We start from the raw sequence: 26,477 nt of genomic DNA, 5'->3' as shown, positions 1-26,477 counted from the left end.
GTATGTGAGTGTGTGTTTGAGAGTGTGTGTGTGTGTGAGTCCATAAATCTACCGTCGCTCTCCATCCGACAGCCCCGAGTGAGGAGGCCGGTAAGCATGAGACCCGGCAGGTTCTAACACACACACACACACACACACACACACACACACACACACCTTCCTCACACACACACACCCTCCTCATCACACTCTCAGGACCCAGCCCATTCTAACACACCCTCCCTCCCTCATCACACACACACACACACACACACACACACACACACACACACACACACACACACACACACTCTCCTCATCACACACTCTCAGGAAGATGAGAGAGAGAGGGAGAGGGGAAGAGAGAGGGGGGGGGGTGGGAGAGAGGGAGAGAGGGGGAGAGAGAGAAAGGGATAGAAAGAGGAGGAGAGACAGATAAGAGAAAGAGAGAGAAAGAGGAGGAGAGAGAGAGGTAAGAGAAAGAGGGAGAGAGAGAAAGAGAGAGAGAGAGAGAGAAAGAGAGAGGTAAGAGAGGAGCTGATTTAGCTACTTCCCAGCGGAGGCTTCTGGGAAGGGGGAAAAAAACACCTGCACTTCCCATGGTGGCCAGCAGGGGGCCTGGGGACCGGACCGGCACGGCAGTCCCACCCACCCACGACAGCAGGCTATTTTTAGACCGGTGACGAGGGCACGTCCTTCTATTTCTGGATGTGCGCGTCTCTGACGTGAGACGGTCTCAACCGCTGCAGGGCGTCTCTCACTGTGTGACGAGCACTGACGTAGGACACACACACACACACACACACACACACACACACACACACACACACACACACACACACACACACACACACACACACGGTTCTTACAGTATGTGAACAGTGAGAAGTGCTCCAACATAAAAGCGTTTGAATAAGTGTAACACTAATGACCTCCTGCAATCTCTTATACTTCATTACCTCATCGTCTCAACGACCGCCTCAAATAAGCCATCAACACAAGCCGCATTTTCTCAAAAATATATATATAACATTAATCATCATCATCATCATCATCATCATATATCATTAAACTGCGTCATCTCCATCTTAGAGCCTTGTTCAGATTCAGTTGAGTTCTCTGGTTCTGAGGTGCATGCTGGGAACACGTTCTGCGCAGGTCAACTATATTCCTGCTGCACTGCAGAAGCGGTCTCCCTGTCTGATATCTATTCATTTGTCCAGGATGAGTCATTTCATATTCATATCAAATCCTTCAAGTCACATCACTCAGTCCCTTTGACACAGAAACACATACAATAAAATATGAAAATGCACACAAACATGAGAACATGGGAACACCTTCAAACATTCATTGCTAACACACATTTTGAAAGCTCTTGGTGAAGAATCAACATTGGTGTGCATCTACAGTACGTCATACATAATGGTTGTGCAACATTCTTAGATAAGCACCAATACTGGCTTAGGCAATGCTTGGGTCTAACGCCCTCTAGTGGCCAGATCGTACATGGCTTATGCTGCCACTATCCAGAAGATAGCAGGACGTAAATGGACTCCACTTATATAATGCTTTTATCCAAAGCGCTTTACAATGGCCTCTCATTCACACACACATTCACACACACATTCACACACCAATGGCAGCAGCTGCCATGCAAGGTGCTAGCCTGCTCACTGGGAGCAATTTGGGGTTCAGTGCCCAAGGACATGTTGACAGGAGGACAGGAGCACTTTTGGACCAATCAGGCTATAATACAATTTACATTTACATTACAGAAGCTGTACAACAAGCTAGTAAATTAACTGGTTCAATAACATCACCCACTGCATTTCGGGGTTAAATAGCTATATTTAAGTTATATTTGCAGCTCTATTTGACAGCAGTTACCCGTTAGGTGCTAAGGCAGAGATTATCTAACACTCTCTCCAATGCTCTCTGTTGAGTGTACTTGTTCAGGCTGAGCAGCGTATGTTTAGTGTACTAGTTCAGGCTGTGCAGCGTATGTTTAGTGTACTTGTTCAGGCTGTGCAGCGTATGTTTAGTGTACTAGTTCAGGCTGTGCAGCGTATGTTTAGTGTACTTGTTCAGGCTGAGCAGCGTATGTTTAGTGTACTTGTTCAGGCTGAGCAGCGTATGTTTAGTGTACTTGTTCAGGCTGTGCAGCGTAGACATGCATGTATTTCTACTGTATGCCGACATCCTTTTGCACAAACTTGTAATGACTTGTGTTAGTGGGGAACCTATAGTACTACCGTTACCGGGGGAGCTCGCTGAGCTGTGAGAGAGAACAGTGAGGTCCAGAAACCCAGACAGACACGCAGACAAGGCTGTCAGACGCTGAGACACTCTGACAATACTAATTCTCTTCCCACAGTCTGCCTTCATTCTTCCCTCCTCTGAGGCAATACTACAGTGTGTGTGTGTGTGTGTGTGTGTGTGTGTGTGTGTGTGTGCCAGTTTGTCCAGTCTGCTGGAGAAGCCGAACGTTGGTTGATGCTTTAAGCGTCTCCTTCATGTCCCCAGCATTCAGCAGGGCTCTGATTGGATGGCAGGGAGCAGCTCCACATGTTAGCAGCTGACCGGAGCACCGCTTCAGAAAACACACACGCCTGCACACCTAACAGCATGTCCACAGCATGTCCACACACACCCTCCAGGTGTCCCCCATGTCCAGCGAGCGCCCGTCCTCTGCAGGGACGTGCGGGTGGACGCCGGGCGGCTGCAGCCATGTGTCCGGCGGCGCTGTGCGCGGAGCGATCTGGTGGGCCGCCGCGACGCGGGGTGATGACGTCACATGGAGGAGGGCAGGACCACCAGGTAGTTGGAGGGGACGTAGCCCCTCTTCCCCCTCGCCTCCACCAGGCTCCACTCCGGGCTGCCCCGCTTGTCGTGAGCCTCCAGGACTCTGATTGGCTCGCCGGCCTGAAGGGACACCTCGTGATTGGTCCTCGCTGTGAAGTCGTAACCCGCAAACACCTGTAATGACAAAGACCCAGTCAAGACCAGACCAACTAGACCAGACCAACTAGACCAGACCAACTAGACCAGACCAACTAGACCAGACCAACTAGACCAGACCAACTAGACCAGACCAACTAGACCAGACCATCTAGACCAGACCAACTAGACCAGACCAACTAGACCAGACCAACTAGACCAGACCAACTAGACCAGACCAACTAGACCAGACCATCTAGACCAGACCAACTAGACCAGACCAACTAGGAGAAAGGCCCAGTCAAGACCAGACCAACTAGACCAGACCAACTAGACCAGACCAACTAGACCAGACCAACTAGACCAGACCAACTAGGAGAAAGACCCAGTCAAGACGAGCGAACTATGACAAGTGAAAGGATAACTCAAATCAAACAGCACATACTGTGTGTATTTGGCAGTAATATGTCTAGTCCAGCATAGTGAATACACAGTAGTACTACATCTAGTCCAGCATACTGAATACACAGTAGTACTATGTCAGTAGTATGTATCACGTCCTACTTTGTAAAAACAGTGGCCTGTCCCTTTAAGCGTGACTCACCTGGAAGCAGGGCAGGGCCAGGGACCCCATGGGCCGGGCCTCCGGGGAGTACGAGTGCCTCCGGGCGCCCCCCCCCCCGCCGGCGGGCAGGGACAGGTGGGGCGAGGGCGGAGGATCCATGGTCACCTGATGGTAGCGGACCAGCTTGGATGCAGGGACGTAGCCCCTAGGACCTGGACAGTGGGAGAGGTCAGAGGTTACGAGGCATCGATGCAGGGACGTAGCCCCTAGGACCTGGACAGTGGGAGAGGTCAGAGGTTACGAGGCAGTAGCTTCGATGCAGGGACGTAGCCCCTAGGACCTGGACAGTGGGAGAGGTCAGGAGGTCACGAGGCAGTGGTCAGAGGTCACAGGGAACACATTCATTGCTAACACACTTTCTGAAAGCTCTTGGTGAAAAATCGACATTGGTGTGCATCTACAGTACGTCATACATAATGGTTGTGCAACATTCTTAGATAAGCACCAATACTGGCTTAGGTAATGCTTGGGTCTAGCGCCCTCTAGTGGCCAGATCGTACATGGCTTATACTGCCACTATCCAGAAGGGTCACCCAGAGGTTAGAGCCTCAGACCAGTGGCCCAAAGGTTGCTGGTTATATTCATGAGCTGAACCGCTTGAAAAGCTGGGAACTTAAATAAATCACACGGCCATTTGGTACTGTAAGTGCATTCAAGTTTCAATGTACTGTTCCACCTCACGACTACCCATATAGAGGTGCATCTCAGAAGATTAGAATATTATGGAAAGTTCATTATTTTCCGTAATTTAATTCAAAAAGTGAAACTTTCATTATTATAGATTCATTACACATGAATTGAACACACGTGAAATAATTCAAGGCTGATTGCCTCCATGTTGCTCCACGTTGATGCACATTTTGATTTGTGCAAAAGGAGCCCCGACCAAGTGTATGAATGAACATACTGAACATACTGTACAATCATAAAGATTAAAACAAAAAAGGCTTGAACTATTTCACTTTGTGTGATGGATCTAGAATACATGAAAGTTTCACTGATTGAATGAAATTACGGAAAATTGACTTTTTCACAATATTTTAATTTTCTGAGATGCACCTGTAGTAGACATTCAACAACCCTAACCCTAACCCTAACCCTAACCCTAACCCTTACCCTTACCCTAACCCTAACCCTAATCCTAACCCTAACCCTAACCCTTACCCTAACCCTAACCCTAACCCTAACCCTAACCCTAACCCTAACCCTAACCCAGCCCACAGCCACGGAAAACCACAAGGTCTCGCTGGACAGTCCCAAGGGCTGAAAAGGGAACAAGAATAGAAGTGATTCAGCTCCCTCTCTCTCCCAGCAACCTGACTACATTTTACAACTATTGATCTCTGAATGTCTCTGAATCCCTCCCAGTTATTTCAAACAAAAGCAGGTCATAGTCTGCTGCATACTTGTCTCCACGTACTGTACCTACTGTTTGTGTCATCACATATTTCTGTGAATTTACTCAAATCACTATGAAGTACAGCTAGTTACAGTACTGCTCTGGCTAGCTGGCGAAGAGGCACTAACTCCTGTGTCAGTAGCCTCTGAACCTCTATCCACCAGGGCCTGCAATGAATTTGCCTCATTCTTCACTGACAAAATTCAGAAAATTAGCCAAACAGTCAGTGCCTCCATATCAGGTACAGGATATGTGCTGTCCTAGTGTCCACTTAAAATCAGTACAGATTTACTACAAATTGTAAACACATCTCTTCTTTCAGGTGTGTTCCCACAAACCCTGGAAACTGCAGTCATCAAGCCACTCTTAAAAAAGAATAATCTAGACAGCTCACAAATGAACAGTTACAGGCCCATATCAAACCTCCCGTTGTTAAGTAAAATCATTGAAAAGGCCGTTCAACAGTTTCAACAGCTGAACAACGTCCTGGCACTAAATCATTGTGTTGATGTCTTCCAGTCAGGATTTCGACCCCACCACAGCACCGAGACTGCTCTTGTTAAGGTCTTCAATGACATCCATTTAAACACAGACAATGGCAGAATTTCTGTCTTAGTATTACTGGATTTCAGCGCTGCATTCAACATGGTTGACCACAACATACTACTAGGCCGACTGGAAAACTGGCTGGGAATTTCTGGCCCAGTGCTAAACTGGTTTGAATCCTACTTGAAGGACAGAGACTACTTTGTCTCTATAGGCGATTACAAATCTGAGCTGACAAAAATGACCTGTTTCCCAAGGTTCCATTCTGGGGCCTCTTCTGTTCAACATTCACATGCTCCCACTAGCACAAATTATGGAAAACAACAAAATATGTTACCATAGCTACGCAAACGACACACACATTTATATCACCATATCACCAGGGGACTATAATCCCATACAAGCGCTGAGTAAGTGCATTCAACAAATCAATGATTGGATGTGCCAAATCTTTCTTCAACTAAACAAAAATAAAACTGAAGTAATTGTCTTTGGAGCCAAAGAAGAACGATTAAAAGTCAGCGCTCAGCTCCAATCAGTAATGCTAAAAACCACAAACGAAGCCAGACATCTTGGTGTAGTCATGGACTCAGACTCTCTAAAAAATCAATCAGACAGCTGCAGCTGATTCAAAACGCTGCTGCTCGAGTCCTCACTAAGACTAAGAAAGTGGATCACATCACTCCAGTTCTGAGGTCCTTACACTGGCTTCCTGTCTGTCAAAGAATTCACTTTAAAATACTGATGTTGGTTTATAAAGCACTGAGTGGTTTAGGGCCAGAATATATTTCTGATCTGCTGCTACATTATGAACCATCCAGACCTCTCAGGTCGTCTGGCACTGGTCTGCTTTCTGTCCCCAGAGTTAAAACAAAACATGGAGAAGCAGCGTTCAGTTTTTATGCTCCACATATCTGGAACAAACTTCCAGAAAACTGCAGGTCTGCTGCAACTCTCAGTTCTTTTAAATCAAGACTGAAGACTTATTTTTGCCGCTGCTTTTTATTAAATCAAATAATTATTCATTCATACACTGCACTGTAACTTTTATTCCTGTATTTTGATTTTCCTGCATTTTGCTTTCAATTTTATTTTTTTGCATTTAGTTTTAAATAGCCTTTTATGTTTCTTGTACTTTGTCTTGATGCTTTTAATGTCTCATGTAAAGCACTGTGAATTGCCTTGTTGCTGAAATGTGTTGGGTTGGTATTCTGAACAGTGTGGGTGTGTTTGGTTGGTATTCTGAACAGTGTGGGTGTGTTGGGTTGGTGTTCTGAACAGTGTGGGTGTGTTGGGTTGGTGTTCTGAACAGTGTGGGTGTGTTGGGTTGGTATTCTGAACAGTGTGGGTGTGTTGGGTTGGTATTCTGAACAGTGTGGGTGTGTTGGGTTGGTATTCTGAACAGTGTGGGTGTGTTGGGTTGGTATTCTGAACAGTGTGGGTGTGTTGGGTTGGTATTCTGAACAGTGTGGGTGTGTTGGGTTGGTATTCTGAACAGTGTGGGTGTGTTGGGTTGGTATTTTGAACAGTGTGGGTGTGTTGGGTTGGTATTCTGAACAGTGTGGGTGTGTTGGGTTGGTATTTTGAACAGTGTGGGTGTGTTGGGTTGGTATTCTGAACAGTGTGGGTGTGTTGGGTTGGTATTCTGAACAGTGTGGGTGTGTTGGGTTGGTATTTTGAACAGTGTGGGTGTGTTGGGTTGGTATTCTGAACAGTGTGGGTGTGTTGGGTTGGTATTCTGAACAGTGTGGGTGTGTTGGGTTGGTATTCTGAACAGTCTGGGTGTGTTGGGTTGGTATTCTGAACAGTGTGGGTGTGTTGGGTTGGTATTCTGAACAGTGTGGGTGTGTTGGGTTGGTATTTAGAACAGTGTGGGTGTGTTGGGTTGGTATTTTGAACAGTGTGGGTGTGTTGGGTTGGTATTCTGAACAGTGTGGATGTGTTGGGTTGGTATTCTGAACAGTGTGGGTGTGTTGGGTTGGTATTCTGAACAGTGTGGGTGTGTTGGGTTGGTATTCTGAACAGTGTGTTGGGTTGGTATTCTGAACAGTGTGGGTGTGTTGGGTTGGTATTCTGAACAGTGTGTTGGGTTGGTATTCTGAACAGTGTGGGTGTGTTGGGTTGGTATTCTGAACAGTGTGGGTGTGCTGGGTTGGTATTTTGAACAGTGTGGGTGTGTTGGGTTGGTATTGTGAACAGTGTGGGTGTGTTGGGTTGGTATTTTGAACAGTGTGGGTGTTGGGTTGGTATTCTGAACAGTGTGGGTGTGTTGGGTTGGTATTGTGAACAGTGTGGGTGTGTTGGGTTGGTATTCTGAACAGTGTGGGTGTGTTGGGTTGGTATTCTGAACAGTGTGGGTGTGTTGGGTTGGTATTTTGAACAGTGTGGATGTGTTGGGTTGGTATATTGAACAGTGTGGGTGTTGGGTTGGTATTCTGAACAGTGTGGGTGTGTTGGGTTGGTATTTTGAACAGTGTGGGTGTGTTGGGTTGGTATTCTGAACAGTGTGTTGGGTTGGTATTCTGAACAGTGTGGGTGTGTTGGGTTGGTATTCTGAACAGTGTGGGTGTGTTGGGTTGGTGTTCTGAACAGTGTGGGTGTGTTGGGTTGGTATTCTGAACAGTGTGGGTGTGTTGGGTTGGTATTCTGAACAGTGTGGGTGTGTTGGGTTGGTATTCTGAACAGTGTGGGTGTGTTGGGTTAGTATTCTGAACAGTGTGGGTGTGTTGGGTTGGTATTCTGAACAGTGTGGGTGTGTTGGGTTGGTATTCTGAACAGTGTGGGTGTGTTGGGTTGGTATTCTGAACAGTGTGGGTGTGTTGGGTTGGTATTCTGAACAGTGTGGGTGTGTTGGGTTGGTATCTGAACAGTGTGGGTGTGTTGGGTTGGTATTCTGAACAGTGTGGGTGTGTTGGGTTGGTATTCTGAACAGTGTGGGTGTGTTGGGTTGGTATTCTGAACAGTGTGGGTGTGTTGGGTTGGTGGACGTTACCTCCGGCGTCGACCAGCCAGCGGCGCCGGTCCCCCCTGGTGTCGGCCTGGCTGAGGATGGCCACCAGCTCCCCGCGGGCCAGGCTCAGATCCAGGTCCCGGGACCCCACCACGTGGCTGCTCAGCTGGTAGATCTTCCCAGAGCCGTGCTTCTGCATCAGGAGCTTGAGACGCTGCTGGGACGACGGACTGAGGGGCTGGGGGGACACACGTAGAGACAGGGGGACACACATAGAGACAGGGGGACACACGTAGAGACAGGGGGACACACGTAGAGACAGGGACACACGTAGAGACAGGGGGACACACATAGAGACAGGGACACACGTAGAGACAGGGACACACGTAGAGACAGGGACACACGTAGAGACAGGGGGACACACGTAGAGACAGGGGGACACACATAGAGACAGGGGGACACACGTAGAGACAGGGGGACACACGTAGAGACAGGGACACACGTAGAGACAGGGGGACACACATAGAGACAGGGACACACGTAGAGACAGGGACACACGTAGAGACAGGGACACACGTAGAGACAGGGGGACACACGTAGAGACAGGGGGACACACGTAGAGACAAGGGGACACACGTAGAGACAGGGGGACACACGTAGAGACAGGGGGACACACGTAGAGACAGGGACACACGTAGAGACAGGGGGACACACGTAGAGACAGGGGGACACACGTAGAGACAAGGGGACACACGTAGAGACAGGGGGACACACGTAGAGACAGGGGGACACACGTAGAGACAGGGGGACACACATAGAGACAGGGGGACACACGTAGAGACAGGGGGACACACGTAGAGACAGGGGGATACACGTAGAGACAGGGGGACACACGTAGAGACAGGGGGATACACGTAGAGACAGGGGGATACACGTAGAGACAGGGGGACACACATAGAGACAGGGGGATACACGTAGAGACAGGGGGATACACGTAGAGACAGGGGGACACACATAGAGACAGAGACACACGTAGAGACAGGGGGACACACGTAGAGACAGGGGGACACACGTAGAGACAGGGGGACACACGTAGAGACAGGGGGACACACATAGAGACAGGGGGACACACATAGAGACAGGGGGATACACGTAGAGACAGGGGGACACACGTAGAGACAGGGGGACACACATAGAGACAGGGGGACACACATAGAGACAGGGGGACACACGTAGAGACAGGGGGATACACGTAGAGACAGGGGGACACACGTAGAGACAGGGGGACACACGTAGAGACAGGGGGACACACGTAGAGACAGGGGGATACACGTAGAGACAGGGGGACACACGTAGACAGGGGGACACACGTAGACAGGGGGATACACGTAGAGACAGGGGGACACACGTAGAGACAGGGGGACACACGTAGAGACAGGGGGACACACATAGAGACAGGGGGACACACGTAGAGACAGGGGGACACGTAGAGACAGGGACACACGTAGAGACAGGGGGACACACGTAGAGACAGGGGGACACACGTAGAGACAGGGACACACGTAGAGACAGGGGGACACACGTAGAGACAGGGGGACACACGTAGAGACAGGGGGACACACGTAGAGAGAGTCAGGAAAGAGACACACAACACCACCACTATACAGGCTACAAAGGTCACTCATGTAATTCCTCTCTTTTAAGATGCAGTGGAAACTGTTCAATTTCCCCCAGTTGTTCATGCGGGCTTCTCTGTGCAGAGAACACAGTTGTGACCCGGTCCAGGACTGCTGGGAGCCCAGTACATCTAGACTGCAACCACTTCTCCACTTGTGAGCGACATCAAATCACAACTATTATCGTTAGACTAGACAGATATGATGAATCTCATTCTTCTGTGCCTCAGAACCTGCTTGCACAGGAAGATCTGTACACTGAGAAGAACCCGACTGCAGACATACGACCGTTCTTAGGAACGCTACACCCCCCCACCCCCACCCCCGCCAAAACAGGAAATACAATGTAGTAACACATTATGTTGTGTTAGTTTTTTACTAATATTAGATATTAAAATATTAGATATTTACTGACTCTTTAGGCAACACAGAGCCTGACTGAGCAGGTAACACAATAAAGAAAGCAGGAGTCAAGAGCACAGCTCCATTCATTCATTCATTCATTCATTCATTCATCAGCTAATTCAAGTCATTCCGACCGCATGATGCCGGAATAAATTGCCCAGTGAAGGACTCTAGTATGAGACATTCTACTGGGATCTGATAATAAGCTTTGCGAACATGGACAGACAGACATAGACACACAGAAACACGCACACGCACACGCACACGCACGCACACGCACACGCACACGCACACGCACACGCACACGCACACGCACACGCACACGCACACGCACACACACACACACACACACACACAGAAACACACACACACACACAGTCCCTGGTCAGTGTTCCCCAGCACACATAGAAGGATAGCATCTTATAGACAGGCTTTAACAACAGGCTTTTGTTGGGACAGACCTGGACAACGGGAGCATTCAGCTGGTCTTCCACATTCCGACACAGGCTCTCCAGCCTCCCCGCCCCCTCCAAGACCGCACACCCCGCCCACTCCCAGAATGCACCATGCTCCAGGGAACTGTGGGGGAGCTGCAGAGAAGACAGGATTCAGGAGGGACAAGTTTAGAGACATCTCTGAGTGCAACTACAGCCATGTAGAGTATAGCTGTCAGCCATGTAGAGTATAGCTGTCAGCCATGTGTAGAGTATAGCTGTCAGCCATGTGTAGAGTATAGCTGTCAGCCATGTGTAGAGTATAGCTGTCAGCCTACTACAGCTATACTTCTATTCCAAAACTGTATTATTGTTTATCATTGACTTTTTAAATTTCCCCTACCCTCTGATTTTCCATGAATGTTCATGTTGAGATGGGAGGGGCTGTGTATGAGCCCTGGGCTTCCCTTCCCTCAGCACTGGATTGTAAATTATTAATTGATTGTTATTTTTCTTCTTTTAAAACATGGTGCAAATAAATAAATAAAAACTGTAGCTGTCAGACATATATAGTATAGCTGTCAGACATGAAAGTATTGCTGTTTAGTGTTTAAGTGATAAAAACTGAAAGTGCTTGCTTAAGGAATTACACTGGCACGTTTTACCTCCTGTAGTAGAACCCCGTGTGTATATTACAGTGAGTACTACTATTTAGGCTACCTGTTGTGTAAAGCTGTGCAAGGGTACTGTGTAGTACCAGTATGCAGCATTGCAGAAGTGCAGTGTAGTACCAGTATGTAGTATACTTCTGTGTACCTGTTGTGCAAAGCTCTGGAAAAGTTGCTCCATGTCGGAGGCCAGGTCTCGGTGCAGGCAGCTGAAAGTTCCCAGCATGCCCCACAGCAGCTGCAGCGCCAGGCCGTTGAACTGCGGCAGCTCGTTCAGGAGCAGGGTGTTGATGGTCCTGCAGGGGGAAGAGGTGTCATTAAAGCTGCTGTTCCATTCAGGCTTATTCTATGATATGAAAGATATAATCAATCAATTATGAAATATGTAAGCAGTCCACTAATTAGTCACAAGATCAGTAAGCCTATGTAACGTAATTCATGCTACCTTAGATATGCATACGCAGTACGCACACAGGACAAGATGACATCTCTTACAGTACATTAACATTGCTGCTCACTCTCTCCTCCCTCCCTCCCTCCCCCCCCCCCTCCCTCCCTCCTCTGTATTGGGGTAAAAGGGATACTATGGGTAGACATGGGAACTTTTTGTCACTAGGGCAATGACTTCTTGGTCCAAGTACAGTAAAGTGAACTGTAAACTGTGGTGTTCCTGTTTTGAATATGAACATTCCATGAAATTGTCAATAGAGGAGGCCCAGCAGGAAGCACCAGCTGTGGAATGGGTGTCATGGGTGTCAAGGAACAATATATGTATTTGGGGATAACAAAAACCAGATGTAGGACGCCTATATAGGCCTGGGTCAACATATGCATGTCCAACTCGCTCCTTTTGTGTTCCGTCTTCCCTGGAGCGAGTTGCTTCCCTCGGTTACTTTGATCTTTGCGCAACTTTGAAGAATTACAGTAAAGACCTATACGTTGGAAATAAACTGTTTTGTTTGATATCTTTGGAAGACCTGACTCACTAAAAAAGACCCATTTGGAAATCGAAGACTTTTCCTCCACATGTGGTAGGAAAACACAATTATACTTAAACACATATTTATGACCTTAAAGGGTGACCAGGATGTAAACGTCACTAAGTGAGCCATGCCAGCATTGCTATGGTTGATGTTGACAGTGGCAAGGAAGCTGTTAAGCAAGTACTCATTCGCCAGAGGACTGCTGAGTCACTGCCACCCACCATCATGGTACCTAAGCACCAAGCACTTAAACCCCGTTCTCTGTGGCCTGTTGGATATGCCAGTATTCAGAGTGAGATGGTTGAATGTAGCTGTAAAGCTGATTGGTGTGATATACCAGTGGGTGTTGGACAGTTAGGTACATATCGCAACAAAGGTTGGTTAGATGGGTGCGCAGAGATAGAAGTTGATGTACCTGCATGTGTTGGATGGGTGGGTGCACTACTGTCCAACACATGCAGGTGTTGGTATGAGGGTCATTACTGCCTACAAACAAATCAAACATATTAACGTTATTTTTGCGCGAAACCGTGTGGAGCGTTGTCCTGGCAGGCACACGTTTTGTCTCGTAAATAGTTGTGTGCGGCGTAAATGCACATTTTAATAGGGATTCTATATGAATGATGTGCTTTTATTAACACTGCGATGGAAATTGCAACAGCAGACTGGTAGATCATGTTCAGCATCACTCTACACACATCAAAGGGCCTGAACTTCCTCAGGAGGTTGAGTCAGCTCTGTCCCTAACCTCTAACCTCTCTAACCCTAACCCTAACCCTACTGATACTGGAATCTTGCACACCTTAAGCATGTTTGCGCAGTCTAGGCCTCCATCTACTGTTATACACTTATGTTTGCACTCTTGTCTGTGTATATTTGGATGTGTTATATATTCTGGATCTATTGTACATCTGAATTTAGTCTTGATTGTGCTTTTTTGATGTTCTTTGCATACCACTGCTGTAACAGTGCAATTTCCCTCCCGGGGATCATAAGTACTGTACCTACTTACCTGGGGGTACCTCAAGGATGGTTGTGGGTACCTGAAGGTGTTGGATGGTTGGGGGTACCTGCATGTGTTGGATGGTTGGGGGTACCTGAAGGTGTTGGATGGTTGGGGGTACCTGAAGGTGTTGGATGGTTGGGGGTACCTGAAGGTGTTGGATGGTTGGGGGTACCTGAAGGTGTTGGATGGTTGGGGGTGGCTGAAGGTGTTGGATGGTTGGGGGTAGCTGAAGGTGTTGGATGGTTGGGGGTAGCTGAAGGTGTTGGATGGTTGTGGGTACCTGAAGGTGTTGGATGGTTGGGGGTACCTGAAGGTGTTGGATGGTTGGGGGTAGCTGAAGGTGTTGGATGGTTGGGGGTAGCTGAAGGTGTTGGATGGTTGTGGGTACCTGAAGGTGTTGGATGGTTGGGGGTACCTGCATGTGTTGGATGGTTGGGGGTAGCTGAAGGTGTTGGATGGTTGGGGGTACCTGAAGGTGTTGGATGGTTGGGGGTACCTGAAGGTGTTGGATGGTTGGGGGTATCGAAGGTGTTGGATGGTTGGGGGTACCTGCATGTGTTTAATGGTTGGGGGTACCTGAAGGTGTTGGATGGTTGTGGGTACCTGAAGGTGTTGGATGGTTGTGGGTACCTGAAGGTGTTGGATGGTTGGGGGTATCTGAAGGTGTTGGATGGTTGGGGGTACTTGAAGGTGTTGGATGGTTGGGGGTACCTGCATGTGTTTAATGGTTGGGGGTACCTGAAGGTGTTGGATGGTTGGGGGTACCTGAAGGTTTTGGATGGTTGTGGGTACCTGAAGGTGTTGGATGGTTGGGGGTACCTGAAGGTGTTGGATGGTTGTGGGTACCTGAAGGTGTTGGATGGTTGTGGGTACCTGAAGGTGTTGGATGATTGGGGGTACCTGAAGGTGTTGGATGGTTGTGGGTACCTGAAGGTGTTGGATGATTGGGGGTACCTGAAGGTGTTGGATGGTTGTGGGTACCTGAAGGTGTTGGATGGTTGTGGGTACCTGAAGGTGTTAGCCACTGCCTGCTCCTCATAGCTCAGAGAAGCCCTGTCCTCCAGCAGCTCGTAGTCTAGTAGTTTGTCCAGGCGCTTCCGGATCAGGTTCCGAGGGCCCGCCAGCAGGTCCAGCAGGGAGCACAGAGGCTTGTGGACCAGGGTCCTGACTCTCTGCTCCTGGGAAAGGCAAGAGAGGCGATGGACGGAGAGTTGAGGAGTACAAGAGAGACGAGGGTTTCAATGGAGCAGGAGGGTTTCAATTGGCGATTCTGGACTATGAAAATAATAATAATAATAATAATAATAGTAATAATACATTTTATTTGTAATAAACTTTACATTCCAAACAAATCTCAAGTGCTACAGAAGAAAAAAGATAGGAATAAAAACAGAGAAGCATAAAAAGGGGAAAAAAAAGATAAAAACAGACAAGTCAAAAAATTACAAGTCAGAAAAGGCTCTGCTAAAAAGTAAGGTTTTTAGTCCTTTTTTAAAGGCACCAACAGTCTGTGGTTCCAGACTGTTCAAATCCTTCCAACATCATAATTCAATAAGGCTTGTCTTTGTGGCCATTGTTGCAGTACACATAACAACATGTCAGCCTGACTCACGAATGTGGGCAGGATCCACTGTCTCAGCGCAGTGGTGATTTCCTTGTAGCAGATAGCAGGCTTCTCTCCGTCCAGGTCCAGGTCAAACTCCTCCGGCCTGCAGGAAAGGAACCTCTGGAAATGAAACACAGGAGAACGGTGTCCATACGTGCTGAGGATAGCAGTGTGCTCAGTAATGCACAGTAATGAAACACAGTGGTTGTTAACAGTAGGGAGAGGATACTATTATACACTGAACATGTATTTTCATAATCTCAAACCACCATCATCTAACACCAAAGAGTGGCCAGTCTGATCACTGCTATGGTTCCCGCCTGGTTGACGTCATTTGAACGGTAGTGGTTGATTCATAAGTGGAGTACATGCAGAACCAATACAGCGAATGATTTACTGCACATGGAGTCCACGGCAACATATCTAGAGAAGAACAAGCTGGGGTTAGGGTTGGGGTTAGGGTTAAGCTGTTTGCATGGAGAGTTTACCTGCACGTGTCCAAGGTAAGTCTCTACGTTGTCATGGAGCTCTGTGATGCCATTCTCCAGCACGTAGAAGAAGCCCTCCAACGCATCAAATTCCTCGTCCACCGTCTGGAGAACAGAGTGAGTCACGTCATGGTCACTCACTACAGTACCAACAGGAACGATCAGCCGTATCACTACCTGGTACTTGGAGTGGTGCAGTGGAGGGTATATGAGTAGACCCACATCTCTATCCATGGACCCACAGTAGACCCACATCTCTATCCATGGACCCACAGTAGACCCACATCTCTATCTATGGACCCACAGTAGACCCACATCTCTATCCATGGACCCACAGTAGACCCACTTCTCTATCCATGGACCCACAGTAGACCCACTTCTCTATCCATGGACCCACAGTAGACCCACATCTCTATCTATGGACCCACAGTAGACCCACTTCTCTATCCATGGACCCACAGTAGACCCACTTCTCTATCCATGGACCCACAGTAGACCCACTTCTCTATCTATAGACCCACAGTAGACCCACTTCTCTATCCATGGACCCACAGTAGACCCACTTCTCTATCCATGGACCCACAGTAGACCCACTTCTTTGAATACCACCAATGTAAAAACTGTAACATTTGTGCTACAGTAGACCCACTTCTTTAGTCAGAGTACACCCACTTGTTTAGTCAGACTATACCACTTCTTTAGTCAGAGGATACCCACATCTTTAGTCAGAGTTTTAATTATCCCCGAATGGTTTAAATTAGACTAATAAAAAATAACAAATAAAAAAAAAAAAAACTTTTTTTAAGAGAGTCCACTCAACGCTACTCCTCTGCTGTAGTTTTAATAAAACGTTTTATTTATGAATCCTACAGGTAGGATTTATTCATTAGTTTTCCCATGGCCATCGCACCAACACCGGCACACAAATAGTTAATGCTGGCTTGCTGCGTCAGTTTCTCAGTCTGCAAACTCAGCTGAAATGATCAGTGCTGCCAGCCAGACAAGCCAGCATGATGCCAGAGGTAGCTAGTAATATACAAGGGGTATTAAGAGGAATTAGGTATTTAGTTTGCATTATGTAGGCTACAGCATAACATATTATTTTTAGATTTGAGAGCAGAAGGAGATGTCAGGAGGAGGATCATATGCAGGTCCCTGTAGGCGGTGAGAGGAGGGTCTCTATACAGTATAAACAGATTCTAAATGCATTCAGTTAGTAGCCTAATTATACAGGTTTGCATTTCTAATAGGCTGTGCAAGGAGTGTCCCTATAGAGGAGTAGGTATAGTTAGTCCAGGAAGACGGAGAGGAAGAGGATTAAGGGACTCCAGAAACAGAGCCGAAGCAAATCAAACTTGACCAATATCCTCTCACCAGCTCTGGAGCACAGAGAAGGTCCTTTCAGCAGAAATGGGTTGACGCCTTTGAGTGGCTATTATGTATGTAGTCATAAGTATGGCTATTTATTTATAATATTTAGTTACACTATATGAACATGAAAATTTTCCCAGACCTTCCAGGCTAAGACCCAGATGTCTTACAGCCCTAGAAACAATATAACTAAAAATAGCTGGCTAGCATGTCAAGGAAATTGTTTTGGTTGCTAGGGCTTGTTGTTTGTTGCTATGGAGCAGTGACTCAGGGAGCTTTAGTTGTGAGATTGTCGCCCAACCCAGTAGAGAGAGGTTAGACGTCCACTCCTAAAATACTCCATGTCCTCTTAAAGATTCTTTCCATGGTTTATATTCAAACTGTGGCAAATGTTACACCTCGCCAGAGAATTGCTCACCTCTGGTGACTTTTGAAATGGACTTTGCACTGCATGGATATGAAATCATGTGAGTGCCATCTGAAGTATAATTTAAACTTTACAAGCATGTAGATGAATTAGTGTCTTAAAATACACAGGCTGATAGGTCATCTGCAATCTGCCTTCACCTGACTGGACGCTTGCTCCAATCTGAGCCTCTAACCTTTTCCAACTGTCAGAAACTTAAACATGGAATCATTCAGGCCTACTAAAGACAGCTTTCAGAATTCCTTAATGACAATCAGCCTGTCATACTGTGTTGACTGTCATGTCAACTGACATAACACGTTTATTCGTAAGCTCCAAATCATCTTATTTCACTCAATGGCCTTTGTGGCATGGCATGTGGCCTTTCTGTCCTAAAAACCGTAGTGACACCAGAAGGAGGCCACCTGGCCTCGCCCCTGAGATGAGGAGAGTCCAGTCCTGGTGAGATGAGGAGAGTCCAGTCCTGGTATCTCTCTTCACACGTTTGACTGACCTGTCTTACCTGCCTTGCTTTACAGATATAAAGAGAGTAAGAGAATGCGTGTGACCTTGGGTGTGATCCCGGTTAGGGTTAGGGTTAGGGACCTTGGGTGTGATCCCGGTTAGGGTTAGGGTTAGGGACCTTGGGTGTGATCCCGGTTAGGGTTAGGGTTAGGGTTAGGGTTAGGGACCTTGGGTGTGATCCCGGTCTCGTGTTTGATGAACTGGCTGAGCCGCGCTGTCTTCTTGGCGATGCTGTGGCTGTTCAGACGGTTGATCTTGTCCTTGATGGTCAGCGTCTCGGTCTTCTTGTATTTGTCAGCTATAGTGATGAGACAGATGGCAGCATCATTATTATTCATTGAGAGAAGTCTGTTTTGCATATAGTGCAGAGCGAAGGAATCACCAGTGTGTTAACTGTGACTGACTGTGGGAGTGGAGGTCAGTGGGGGTCAATGGGCCGGAGAACACCAAGACCAAGGTCAGAGAACCCTTCCCCAGACAGGTACCCCCCCCCAAGGTCAGAGAACCCTTCCCCAGACAGGTACCCCCCCCCCCCCAAGGTCAGAGAACACTTCCCCAGACAGGTACCACCCCCGCCCCCCCCCCCCCCCCCCACTTCCCCAGACAGGTACCCCCCCCCCCCCCCCTCCCCCCAAGGTCAGAGAACACTTCCCCAGACAGGTACCCCCCCCCCCCCAAGGTCAGAGAACACTTCCCCAGACAGGTACCCCCCCCCCCCCCCCCCAAGGTCAGAGAACACTTCCCCAGACAGGTACCCCCCCCCCCCAAGGTTAGCGAGAGATGGTGTTTCCGTCGCAGAGTTATGTCAGAGGTCAGTCTCCTGTATCCATGGGTTAAGTTAGTTGCGCAAGGTGTGTGCACGAGCGATTCTGGCTATTCTGACTGAATTATGAATTCAGAATTATATCACGTGTGAGTCGCGCCGGAGGTGTTTTGATGAATCCCAGCTGTGGACGAATGTCGCTTCACGGACAGTGACGGATGTGGTCAAATTTCAAGGCGCAGTGTTACTGTATGACAAGGTAGTATGTCCCAACTGGATGTATTCTGCGTGCAAAGTACGTACTTTCTAGGGGCAGCTGCAGTATGTACTTGTAGTAAAAAGTAGAAGTATGCGATTCAGAACGCAGCCATGGTTTCCTGATAGTGTAACCATGTCTGTGGGTAATGGAGAAGCCTTAGTGAACGTGCTCTGGGAGGTCCTCACCGACTTCTCGGAAGCGCTTGTACTCGTTGATCCTGCAGTTGAGCGCCACGGCGGTGCGGGCGGCCTGCTCCAGCAGGGGCAGGGCGGGGTGGCCGGGGGCCGTGTGCTTCCGGATGGTCTGCAGCAGCAGCGGGTAGCGGGCGATGCGCTGGACCGGCATCACCAGGAAGAAGCTCAGGGACGTGGCGTTCACCTCCAGCCTGGGGGTCAGTAGCAGGACGCGGGGACGGGGGACGCGGGGACGCGGGGACGGGGGACGCGGGGACAGGGGGAGGCGGGGACAGGGGGAGGCGGGGACAGGGGGACGCAGGGACAGGGGGAGGCGGGGACAGGGGGAGGCGGGGAGGGTGAGCTGGGTCGGGATCCAAACCCATGCAGAACTACACCGGTACGTGTGAGAGATCAGTGCTAGAGTATCAGTGCTAGAGTATCAGTGCTAGAGTATCAGGGCTAGAGTATCAGGGCTAGAGTATCAGTGCTAGAGTATCAGGGCTAGAGTATCAGGGCTAGAGTATCAGTGCTAGAGTATCAGGGCTAGAGTATCAGGGCTAGAGTATCAGTGCTAGAGTATCAGTGCTAGAGTATCAGTGCTAGAGTATCAGTGCTAGAGTATCGCTACAGATACAGCCAACACAATAGATCATGGAAGTCCTCTCCTGAAACCCAGATCAACACCTGCCTTGAGGACACAAGGGCACGGATGAAACAAAACGTCCTTCCACTGGACAGCAGCAAGACGGAGGCTCTACCCTCGGCACCACTGCAGGCCAAACCATCGCTCTCTCCTCCTCAATTACCAACATCAGTTTGATCCCTCCCTGGCCTCCGACACCAACATCAAACATCTCTGTGAGACATCATTCTACCACCTTAAAAACATCACCAAAGTCCATCCCACCTTAACCTTGCCTGATGCTGAGAAGCTTGTTCAAGCCATTGGCTCCTCAAGGCTGGACTACTGCAATACACTGTTCATTGGGATCTCTGGCTAGAGCCTCCAAAAGCTCCAGTACACCCAGAACAGTGCTACCAGGATCCTGATGAGAGTCTGGAAATATACCCATGTCACACCACTACCCTGGCATCTTTGCACTGGCTCCGTCTCCTACAAGATTTAATTAATCATCCCCCTAAGCTCTGCTCTATGAGACCCTGCTTCTTCATCACCCAGGACTCAGCTCTGCTCTATGAGACCCTGCTTCTTCATACCTCCAGGACTCAGCTCTGCTCTATGAGAGATCCTGCTTCTTCATACCTCCAGGACTCAGCTCTGCTCTATGAGACCCTGCTTCTTCACACCCCAGGACTAAGCTCTGCTCTATGGAGACCCTGCTTCTTCATCACCAGGACTAAGTCTGCTCTATGAGACCCTGCTTCTTCATCCCCCAGGACTAAGCTCTGCTCTATGGAGACCCTGCTTCTTCATCCCCCAGGACTCAGCTCTGCTCTATTGGGCTTTTCGCTCAGCTGCCCCCCACCTTTGGAATGCCCTCCCTGAGGGCCCCACAGACTCTTTAGACTGGTCTTATATGTAATGTATATATATTTAATATATAATAATCAGTCTCTGTTTACTCTCTGTGTAGTCTCTGTGTAGGGGCGGCTGTAGCTCAGTTGGTAGAGCGGGTCGTTCAGTGATCGAAGGGTCAGTGGTTCGAATCCCAGCTCCGACTGTCCACATGTTGAAGTGTCCTTGAGCAAGACACCTAACCCCAAATTGCTCCCAATGAGCAGGTTAGCACCTTGCATGGCAGCTACCGCCATTGGTGTGTGAATGTGTGTGTGAATGAGAGGCCATTGTAAAGCGCTTTGAGTGCTGCTAAGGTGGAAAAGCGCTATATAAGTGCCGTCCATTTACCATTTTCTTAATGACTTTGTGATTGTCTCAGCACTTTGAGATTGTTTCACAATGACACGTGCTGTATAAATAAAATGAATTCTTAACCCTGAGACTCTTCACACTTATATCACTTATGTAGATAGATGCATATGGCTGGAAGGTTCCATTTGGGATTGAATGTGTAACAGAAAGGTATATGAACGTACGCTGAGGACTTGATGACCTGAACTATCTGACTCCAGACGCTCTCCTTCTGCTTGTAGGAGTTCTCCAGCTCAATGACCTGGTTGTAGTTAGCCAGGTACTCCCTGTAGGCGGCCTCTATGTCTGAGGAGAGGCTGAGGAACGCATGGCCTGGGTCAGGGAAGCATGAGGACAAGGGGACAGGAGGGGAGTAAAGAGAGGGCTTCAAGAGGCTTGCTTTGCCAATCATCTACAATCCCTGCTGATTCCTCCAAACCCTTTGAAAATCCACCAGACGCTTCTTGAGATATTTCAAGTTGAGGTTTGTTGACATTTGCAAGCATTGTTAGCGAGTGATGGGATAAGAGCATTTCTCTGAACGCCCCATTGGGACACGCTGCGCTCTCACTCCTACGACCACGTGTGTTACTGCATATCCTTATGCAAAGAAAATATATTCCCCTATATATTAACTGTCAATATATTATAGTATGTAAAAGGTATGGAGGAAATATACATAATAATATATCATACATAAAATATTGAATAATACATAAGGAATTGCCGGTTTTCATATATTGAAGTACAATGGAAAATACAATGGAAACCACTAGTTTCCTATATATGGAAATGTGTATTGCTTGATATTATACATTATATTTTCCAATATATCGCAATATATTTTTGTCTCATAAGGGTACTGTGTCCGTAGGTGTCACGGCGGAAGACGTCCCCCCCTTACAGAGCGTCTCCAGGAAGAGGGGGTCCCCGGGCTGCACCTGCTTCTGGTCCAGCAGGCTGAGCAGGCGGCCGGACACGTCCATCACGTCCTCCACGTACAGGAACATGCTGTCCAGGTCCACCAGCGGAGGCTGCAGGGGGGGGGACCACGTCACGCTGACCTCACTGACCACAGATGAACCGTTCGCCCACAACACTCCACGTCTTCTGTCCCCACCTCTCTGCCTTCTCCACACACACACCCTCTCTCCACTCTCTCCACACACACACCCTCTCTGCCTTCTCCACACACACACCCTCTCTCCACTCTCTCCACACACACACCCTCTCTGCCTTCTCCACACACACCCTCTCTGCCTTCTCCACACACACACCCTCTCTGCCTTCTCCACACACACACCCTCTCTGCCTTCTCCACACACACACCCTCTATGCCTTCTCCACACACACACCCTCTCTGCCTTCTCCACACACACCCTCTCCACTCTCTCCACACACACACCCTCTCTCCACACACACCCTCTCTGCCTTCTCCACACACACACCCTCTCTGCCTTCTCCACACACACCCTCTCTGCCTTCTCCACACACACACCCTCTCTCCACTCTCTCCACACACACACCCTCTCTCCACTCTCTCCACACACACCCTCTCTCCACACACACCCTCTCTCCACACACACACCCTCTCTCCACTCTCTCCACACACACCCTCTCTCCACACACACCCTCTCTCCACACACACCCTCTCTCCACTCTCTCCACACACACCCTCTCTCCACACACACCCTCTCTCCACTCTCTCCACACACACCCTCTCTCCACACACACACCCTCTCTCCACTCTCTCCACACACACACCCTCTCTCCACACACACCCTCTCTCCACTCTCTCCACACACCACCAGAACCACCAGAACCACCAGAACCACCAGAACCACCAGAACTACCAGAACCACCAGCTCCCTGCCCCAGCTCAACTATCTGCCCCAGAGCTGCTGGGCGTGGATCCCGTACCTGCAGTTTCCTCAGGTTGGAGCGGATGGTCACGGTGCTGATCTGCAGCATCCTGAGGTAGTTCCTCTCCGTGTGCACCAGCTCCTCCGTGGCCAGGAGCTGCCGCTGCGCCTCCCTCTCCCTGGCAGCCGCCTTCTCCGCTGCGGCCTCCTCCTCCTCCGCAGGGACCCCCGATCCCCCCGCGTCCTGGACCTCCTCTATCAGCACGGTCTCATCTGACCCCAGGGCGTCCTCCTGGACCTCCTCTATCAGCACGGTCTCATCTGACCCCAGGGCGTCCTCCTGGCTGTCCTCGTTTGATTCCCGTCTCCCCTCTTCTGGGGCTCCGTCTCCCTGTGCCTCCTCTCCCTCCTGGGTGTGGGCCCCTGGGCCCCGGGGGGGGGTCAGGACTGGGGGAGAGAGGGCCCCCGGGCCCAGGGGGGGGGTCAGGACTGGGGGAGAGAGGGCCCCCGGGCCCAGGGGGGGGGTCAGACCTGGGGGAGAGAGGTCGAGGGGCGCAGGCTTCGCCCTCCTGGGTCTCTCCATGCCGGAGTATCTATCAGAGAAACACATTATTCCTGTCTGTTTGTGACGTTCTTCTTAAAGCATGTACATTATCATCCGTACCGGGACCTTATCTTTATCTCATATTGTATAGATCTGATTGTGTAATTTGTAAAAAGGTTTCAACCACAAGACCCAAAGATTTCACACGAGGTGATCGACTTGGTGATTCACCCGTAACCTTGGTGATTCACCCGTAAACTGTGATCTGATCACAAATCCCAAGCATGTGGGCTGCGTCAGTGAGGGGGGGGGCGGTGCCAGTGAGGGGGGGGGGGCGGTGCCAGTGAGGGGGGGGGGCGGTGCCAGTGAGGGGGGGGGGCGGTGCCAGTGAGGGGGGGGGGCGGTGCCAGTGCGTCAGTGAGGGGGGGGGGGCGGTGCCAGTGAGGGGGGGGGCGGTGCCAGTGCGTAAGTGAGGGGGGGAGCGGTGCGTAAGTGAGGGGGAGAGCGGTATGGGGGGGCGGTGCGTCAGTGAGGGGGAGCGGTATGGGGGAGCGGTGCCAGTGAGGGGGGGGGGCGGTATGGGGGGGCGGTGCGTCAGTGAGGGGGAGCGGTATGGGGGAGCGGTGCCAGTGAGGGGGGGGGGCGGTGCCAGTGCGTAAGTGAGGGGGGGGCGGTGCGTAAGTGAGGGGGGGCGGTATGGGGGAGCGGTGCCAGTGAGGGGGGGGGGCGGTATGGGGGAGCGGTGCCAGGCAGCGACAGTGCTGCTCTGTTCTGGATCCTCTCTGAGGGACCCGAGTCTCTGTGTTGCTCGCTGGTTCTGTTCTGCTCTGGGAGGAACAAGTCTGATCTCTTCTCCTCACTATTCGTACATTTGTAAGACACCTAATACACAGACACAGGGAAACAGACACAGGGACACAGAATACCACAGACAGAATACCACAGACAAACATAATACCACAGACAAACATAATACCACAGACAAAATACCACACAGAATACCACAGACAAACAAAATATCACACAACCCATTACTTAACATGTTTTTCAGGCACAGATCTGATCTCGGGGTTGTACTGTAGTAATCAATTACAGAGCAGAGAAACCCAAGCAAAACAACCTCACATCAGCAGGATAATAACACGTTTGTGTGTGTGTGTGTGTGTGTGTGTGTGTGTGTGTGTGTGTGTACAGTATGTGTACTGTATGTGTGAAGGTGAGCACATGTCTGAGTGTGCAAGAGAAAGAAAGCAAAAAGAACAGATAAACATCCCAGGAGAACGCATGATTACCTGGAGGAGAAGCAGGGCCGCGGGGCTGTGCTAATACGGACGCTGTCCAATCCCAGCTGTGCCCCTGGGCCAGACCACACTGCTGCAGTCAAATGGCTGCCTGGAAAACACACAGAAGGGCTGGTGGAACTTTGTCCACTGACGCATTTTGTGTGGCCTGCTGTGCTGCGTTTGACAGGGGTGTGTGAGAGGAGGGGGATGGGCGGAGGGGGGGGTCAGCTACCACCCAGCCAGGCTGTGTGTTGGGGGGAAACGGACGGGGGGGTTGAAGGAAGGGGTGGTATTGAAACAGTGTGGCTAGGCCTGAGAGAGCCAACCACACACACTCCTTTACTGACTGCAGCAGCCGGTGGAGAGAGGGAAGGGAAGTGACCTGATTGGCCGGCCTCCCTATTCTAGCGCCCTCAGCTCTCCAGTAGGGAGACACACAACCGGACTGTCAGGAAACAAAAGCCCCAGGAGGATCCTCACTACCAATTGCCAAGTAATTGTCAGTATTTTCCAGTTATGAGGAAGAGGATAGCCTGTCTGAGTTTTATTTATTTATTTTGTAACATTTCCTCTAAAAACGTTGTAGGCTATGTAATTTGTTGAAGTGTGGTGAGCTGACAGTTTTGGTGCCCAGGGGCGGGATTCAAACCCGGGTCCCCGACAAAACACCGTTTTAACAATGAAAAGTGAGTGACTTTAACCAACAACTCGCTACCTACTCGGGACAGACGAGGACTCACTTTCACTGGGCTACATTACCAAGAATAAACAGCGGCAACATTAGACAACTAACTGAGTTACTTGCCCAGCAAGAACGGATACACTATAGGAATGTGAAACACATTAACTTCACAGGCTACTTGGAGAAGGAATGCTGTTGATCTGGATATGTTTCCAGATGAATCACCCCTAACCCTAACCCTAACCCTGTTGATCTGGATATGTTTCCAGATGAATCACCCCTAACCCTAACCCTGTTGATCTGGATAGGTTTCCAGATGAATCACCCCTAACCCTAACCCTGTTGATCTGGATAGGTTTCCAGATGAATCACAAACGTGACGGACGGTAGACTATATTTCTGTCATTCTGTAGTGTTTTCGAAAATCCCTGTCAAACAAATTAAGGTTTCTCAGACTGCATATTCTTCACCACTAGCATTATTAGGAGGATACTATCCCGACATGGCACATTAGTAGCCCTAATCTAATGTTACCCATGTGTTAAGATGCCCCATTGACCCGGGATAGAACCGGGATAGATCCGGGATAGATCATTTCTGTTTAACATTATCTGCCCAATTACAACATTCAGTCAGGCTGATGCTAAACGGGTAGTTGACCTCTGGTATGATTGCATTTGCATTGAAGTGGGGGCAAACTCCATCTTACTGACTCCTATCTGCCATTTAAAATAGAAAGCAACTGGTCATAAAACACAATGACGCAAAGAGGGACCTCATCGGTCAGATCCTAAAGAGTGAATAGAGGTATCAGATCCTAAAGAGTGAATAGATCCTAAAGAGTGAATAGAGGGATTTTCTATTTACCAGGTCTGTTGACAGGTGAATGGACCAAACACGTAGCTTACACGAGAGTTCCTGCTGTTTTCTCGTCAACAAAGCAATCCTCTTCATCACGAGTTGAAACTAGTGGAAATACACCAGGAGATCAAGGCATCCAACCAGAGCGATCCTCCCGGTCTGAGCTCTCA

General features: G+C 49.2%; 1 protein-coding gene and 1 long non-coding RNA gene across 2 annotated transcripts; both read right to left on the bottom strand.

Moving 5' to 3' along the window:
- Window positions 1–990: 990 nt before the first annotated feature.
- On the bottom strand, window positions 991–23,214 carry arhgef37 (Rho guanine nucleotide exchange factor (GEF) 37; the record flags this gene model as incomplete). Its single annotated transcript, XM_084450999.1, has 13 exons — window positions 991–2,958; window positions 3,524–3,696; window positions 8,482–8,677; window positions 10,982–11,110; window positions 11,771–11,918; window positions 14,620–14,789; window positions 15,224–15,337; window positions 15,706–15,810; window positions 18,175–18,305; window positions 19,215–19,414; window positions 21,261–21,408; window positions 21,980–22,109; window positions 22,996–23,214. Coding segments are annotated over 13 exons (2,049 nt in total), but the record flags the coding sequence as incomplete, so codon positions are not given.
- An 88-nt stretch (window positions 23,215–23,302) lies between these two features.
- Window positions 23,303–26,477, bottom strand: LOC311319236. Its single transcript, XR_014630824.1, has 3 exons — window positions 26,314–26,477; window positions 24,774–24,873; window positions 23,303–23,530 (listed from the first exon to the last, which is right to left on the bottom strand). It is a non-coding gene; the product is annotated as an uncharacterized lncRNA (long non-coding RNA).

Source organism: Borostomias antarcticus, assembly GCF_949987555.1.
Source record: "Borostomias antarcticus genome assembly, chromosome: 16".
Lineage (NCBI taxonomy): Eukaryota > Metazoa > Chordata > Actinopteri > Stomiiformes > Stomiidae > Borostomias > Borostomias antarcticus.
The sequence above is the reverse complement of the archived record's forward strand: the minus strand, read 5'-3'. Positions and strand labels throughout refer to the sequence as shown.